This window comes from Athene cunicularia (assembly GCF_003259725.1).
Source record: "Athene cunicularia isolate RWA chromosome 23 unlocalized genomic scaffold, athCun1 chr23_part2, whole genome shotgun sequence".
Classification (NCBI taxonomy): domain Eukaryota; kingdom Metazoa; phylum Chordata; class Aves; order Strigiformes; family Strigidae; genus Athene; species Athene cunicularia.
Genome location: NW_020799131.1, coordinates 1232497 through 1238076, shown reverse-complemented (window position 1 = coordinate 1238076; position 5580 = coordinate 1232497). Strand labels below are relative to the sequence as shown.

The 5580-nt window shown below is 51.8% G+C and overlaps 1 protein-coding gene across 1 annotated transcript in view; it reads left to right on the top strand.

Moving 5' to 3' along the window:
* Positions 1-108: 108 nt before the first annotated feature.
* The window catches only part of SLC9A1 (solute carrier family 9 member A1), a 33050-nt gene continuing 27578 nt past the window's right edge, over positions 109-5580 (top strand). The window contains exon 1 of the mRNA XM_026863470.1: positions 109-332. Within this exon, the coding sequence (XP_026719271.1) occupies positions 109-332 (224 nt within the window). The remainder of the gene's footprint in view (positions 333-5580) is intronic.

The window sequence follows — 5580 nt, the reverse complement described above, 5'->3', positions numbered from 1 at the left end:
CTTGAGGCCTCCGCCCGCGGCGCTGGAGCCTCAGGGACGGGCTACATTCCTCTGCCCCTGCCGCCAGGCCTTTGCCCGGCTCCCTTCCTCCTTCCCCAGGCCCGAGGGATGCCTAAAGCGAGCCCTTGCTGGGCCTGCATCCCCTCAGCCCGCAGGCCGCTGTGGGGCCTGGGCCCCGGCAGCCTCACACACTCGCCCCAGGCCTCCAACACGGCCTCGACGGGGAGCTTGGGCTTCACGGCCCCTTCTCCATCACCCTGCGGTCCTCCCCTCGCCTTGGCCAAGAGCCATCCTGCACAGATCGCCCTGCCGTGGGGGAAGCCGCCAAGCCGGTGAGCTCCTCACAGACAGCAGGTTGTGACCCAGTCCCTGTGGAAGAATTCCTCCCTGCCCACCAAGGTTTGGGCTTTCCACCAGCAATCTGGAGAAGTGAAGTGCACGGCTCCCCCAGGCAGCACAAAGTTATAGAGGTTGGGGGGGTGGGCGACAAAAATAGCTCTGTGGAAAGAGCCAGGGGGTGGCAGTGTTTCCAAAAACCTTCCCTCTGCCTGTCCTTCCAGCCACCTGAACCAGGCCGCTGGCCCTGGGGATGATGCCACCAGGCCTTGGGGTGAAGGCAAGGCTGGCATCTCCGCTAGTCCTAATTATCTTATCCGAAAAGGAGGTGTGCGTAAAATAAAAAGTTATGAATTCCTCTCTCTGTAATTTATTTCCACAATTAAACATTGTGAAGTCTATTAATAAAGTGTAATGAATAGTGTAAATTTTCATTTAGAACTTAATTCCATGGCTCCTAATAATCCCAGCTGCACAACAGAAGAAAATTGCTACCTGCCTATTCTGTCTTAACAGAAGGAGCAAAAAGCCCCTTAAATCAGACATTAGATGGAAGTGTCAGGACTCTCCCATATACCTCCAGACTCATAAATGACAGACCAACCATTAGCTGTAATGATTTGTCTTCATTGCATCACCCATTCACTTATTCAACTGTTGTCAAAGTTCTTTACGGAAGATAATTGTTCATTGTTGCTACTGCATCTGTCCAGACTTTTAATTAAACAAATAATAATCAGGATCCATCACTATCATCTTTACAACAGAGTTTTATCTTCTTTTCTCAGGTGCCGTCCTCATGGGGTTCTAAAGCTCTACACAGAAAATCAGGCTGGCTTCGGATGCCCTTGACATACAAGTTTTACTTGCTGATGAAGAGAAAATTGGGGCATAGGAGCTTGATTTTTTTTCTAAGCTGGTGACAGACAGACACAACATTGGCTGAAGCCAGGGAGGACTGGGGGTACTTGCTGGTTTGGACTGTCAGAGGTGACGTTTCCCACTGCAGTCAAAGGGAACTGGAGGCACGTTGAGGAATGTAAACAAGATGTCCTCCGAGCGCCCAACCTCCTGCAGGATAAACACCACCTTGGAGTATCCTTCTGACAGAGGGCTGCGGGGTTTTCAGTCCAAAGAAAGGTACAGGGAGCAAGGAATACAACTGCTTGAGAGCTGGCCTTGACCTTTTTACAACATTTGAGAGAAAACAAATCATTCAGAAAGCATTTTTTAATGCTTTCAGTAAGTACCCGTCTCCTATTCTGTCCTCAACCTATACTACACACATTAAAAAAAAGACAATTCAGTGTAAAAACCCCACAGCATCTACACAAAAGTTAAATTCACAGCCCATGCCATAGTTAGGAAGTCACAGTGCACATGTACACAGGTTTATAGATATGGATCTTGCTCTGTGAGAGAGAAGCAACAGGGTTTGCCCTGCAGACACCTGGCCAGTGAGGGCTGGAGCTGGACTAGGATTTGTTTGCAGGTGAAAACGGTTAGGCTAGAGCAGTTGAAATTAAATTTAGAGTCATGCATCCTTTACTTTCCACTTCCCTGTGCTGTTTATTGGGGCAGACCAGAGAAAAAGAAAATTATTTGACTGAGAGAGAAAGCCTAACCTGCACCCACTTTGCTCAGGCAATTGTGAACTGCAGATGGAGGAACAGGAGCCAAGTGAAAACAGAGAGAGAGGTAGCAGTGCCATGTTCACTTTTGAATGAACATTTGAACGCAAATGAATGCACAGAGGATGAGAAAGAAAGAGCTGGGTCTAATATAGAAATGGACTAGAAACGTATAGAAACGTTCTTGCAGCCAGGATGCATGGCAAGGTCTGCACTCCTGGTTTCTTTGAGCAAATTTGTTGCTGATTCCTTGCACAACTTCAGAAAACACTTCCCTTCTGGTGTCTCTGACTGGATATTTAGACTTTAGACTGGATATTAGGAAGGATTTCTTTGCAGAAGGGGCTGTTGGGCGTTGGAATGGGCTGCCCAGGGCAAGGGGGGAGTCCCCATCCCTGGAGAGGTTGAAGAGTCGGGCTGAGCCAGCGCTGAGGGATCTGGGGGAGTTGGGAACAGTCAGGGTGAGGGTCATGGTTGGGCTGGAGGACCTTCAAGGGCTTTCCCAACCTTGACGATTCTGTGATTCTGTGCCCGGGTTTACCTCACTGTGCAGTGTAAATTATGTTTCCTTTTCGATGATTAGCATCTGCTGGAAAATATTTAGACCCTCTGATCAAAGCTACTATGGAATAGCAAAGCTTCGTGGAGGATTCTCTCAATATGAGGGCTGAAGTTTGCATGATTTACCTGTGGACACAACTCAGGGCATTTGCTGGGTACTGTATTAGCGTGTGCTGGGTTATGGCCCAGAGGAGCCAGGGAATGCCGGTGTCTGGGTCAGAGATAGGGCCCAGCTGCACGGCTGCTCACAGGCAGGAGGTGTGAAATATTTCCAGGGGCCAAGGAAGACAATTATGAACTTAGGTACATACAGAGTGTCTGATTTTGCTCTCCGAGATACAACAGGATAAGCTCTGGTGTATTATAACTTATATAATTGCTTGATGGGACATTTTTAAAGCTCCCTGTGCCTGTTCATGCAGTTGTATTGCTCTCCCTTTGCAGACTAAGAAGCTTAATCCTAATTACGTTCCCTCCTGGGGCGAGGACGGTGCAAGTTCCAAGAATCACAGCGAGCATCTCAGCTGGACCATGAAAAGCTGGAGGTAACTGCACTACTACCCTAACACAGGAGACACAAATAACTGAAAAAGGCTCCAAGGCAGCTCAAGTCCCAAGGCCCTGCTGGGGGTATTTGCCACTGTCAGAGTGCTGCGGTGCTCATGGATTAATTTGGGAACACAGATTTAATTGCATGTCTCCAGGTCTTCATCTCCTGATCTGGAGAAAGTCGGATTATCTTTCTACTTTGTCAAGAATTTGCACTAAGTGAAATCTTTTGCAGAGGTCAAGAGGTTGAAAGGCCCCTGTCCAGCCAGTAGCATTCAGCCAAGCAGGTTGGGAACGCACGCTACCCAAGTAGCAAGAACTTAATTTGATGCTGCATCCCCCACTGCAAATGTACAATAGCCAGGTACTAAACAGTTCAGCCCTACCCACCACGGCTGCTGATTGATCCAGGCATGAGAAGGTAGAAAAATCTGACCCAGTTATTTCACGGGAACATTGTACTGGTTTTAGCTTCTAGGAACCGTTTCTGAAGGAAAACCAGCCCCCGTGTTTTCTCCTGAACAAGTCTCTAGTTGTCTGCATGCTGCCAGTGCACAGTCCTGCTTCAACTGAAATGAGTACCACCATCGTCTAGGATCAGACTTCTCACCCAGATATGACTAAGCCCTTTTAAAACGAGAAACGCTCAGGATTTCTTGCTTAATTGCTAAAACAGATTAATTTGACTATTGAGAACATAACCAAGCGGAAGAGAGGAATTGACACACCTAGCTGGTTCCTGCTCAGGCTGATGATTCACTTTAATTGATGGGTCACGTTTGTTGATGATTTCCATCAAATTAGCTGCACAAGACTGCTGTGCTCCCCTCCTGCCTGCCAGGAAGGTGAAGGGCTGCATTCCCTGCAGCCTTCCCCGAGCGAGTCCAGCCACCGGCGCTTTGGGAGCTGATGCCATCTTAAAACAAGAATGTAACCAATGCAAACCAGCAAGCACAACCAAAGCTCGAGTTTTAGCTGCCGTGTGTCATGGCAAGGTCTCGTGCCTTCCCCACCCCGAGTGCTGCCACGGATTAGGGGCTGCATCTTTACCAAAAGGCTCCTTTGTCCCTGAGGTTTAGCTAATAAATCAGTTCAAGACTCCCGCCAGTTTTCAGCGCTCCAGTCACACACATGTGACGCTCAGGAAGTTGGCAGCAGAGCCAAGAAATGAGGGTGGCGGAGCCCAGTCGCATGGTGCCAAGCAACCCCCTCCCCTCCACGCTACTCCAGGAGTTTTATTAGAGCCTTATCAGATTTCCTGGTGACTCAGGCTACGCTGGTGACCGGGCCGAAGGGCACAGCGGCACCAACCACGCCAAGGCCCAGCAGACTGCGGCTCTCCCGCTCTGAGCAGCAAACGCAGAGGAGGCCGGTGGCTGCTCCGCTCTCCCTGTCTGGCCCAGGGTGCTCTGCTGGCCCTGCGAGCCCCAGCTGCCTCCTTGTGGGTGCCTGGGCCGTGCACCCGTTGTCTCCTTGCCACCCCCACGCTGCTGGGCACAGTGTAGTGCTGCGTCACCCCACTGCACCCCTCCAGCAGCGGGCACCCGCCAGGACAGTCTGCAGACCCCGTGTCCCTCTTTTGCACCTCCCTGCCCTGGCATTAGGGCCTCTTTGACTCCTTGCACCCCCCTCACCTCTGTGCACCCCTCCCTGCATCTTCACCCCCTCAATTCTCTGCGTCCAGCCTCGCATTAACACCCCTTGCCTCTACGTACCTCCCCTTTGCATTGCACCCCTTTGTCTCCTTGCACCCCACCTTACATTGCACCTCCCTCTGAGGCTTGCACGCTTGTCTGTTGTTTGTCTCTCTTCTGTGCACCTCTTTTTCAGTTCGATCCCACCTTGCTTTAGCACCCTCCCAGTTCTTTGCTCCCTCCTTTGTGCTGCACCCCACTTTGCACAGCACCCCCTCACCTCCAGGCATCCCTTTTGCCATAGCACCCACCTTGTGTTGTACCCTCCTCCCCAATTTGCACCCCTCCTTGCATTGGATCCTCCTCCTCCACGCACCCCCTCTGTGCTGCACCCCCTCTTGCAGGTCCTGTGCTCCCCCTTTTCTGCTCCAACCCCGCTTTGCAGTTGCACCTTGCTTTGTACTGTACCGCCTCTTCCACCAGCACCCTCCACTCCTGTGCTCCCCCCTTTGCTCCACACCCCTTCTTGCACCAGCACCCCCATTCCCATGCTCCCCCTTTCCTGTCTCCCCTGCTCTGCAGCAGCACCCAGCTTCATAGGGCACCCACTCTTCCACTAGCACCCCCCCACTCCCGTGCTCCCATTGCTCTGCACCCCTCTTTGCATTGCACCCCCTCCTCCACGCACCCCCTTTGCCCTGCACCCCCTCTTGCACTAGCACCCCCCGTTCCCATGCTTCCCCCTTTGCCTCGCACCCCCTCTTCCACTAGCACCCCTCTCGTGCTTCCCCTTTCCTGCCCCCCCGCCCGCAGCAGCACCCGGCCTTGCAGGGCACCCCTCTTCCACTAGCACCGCCCCCCCCTTTCTC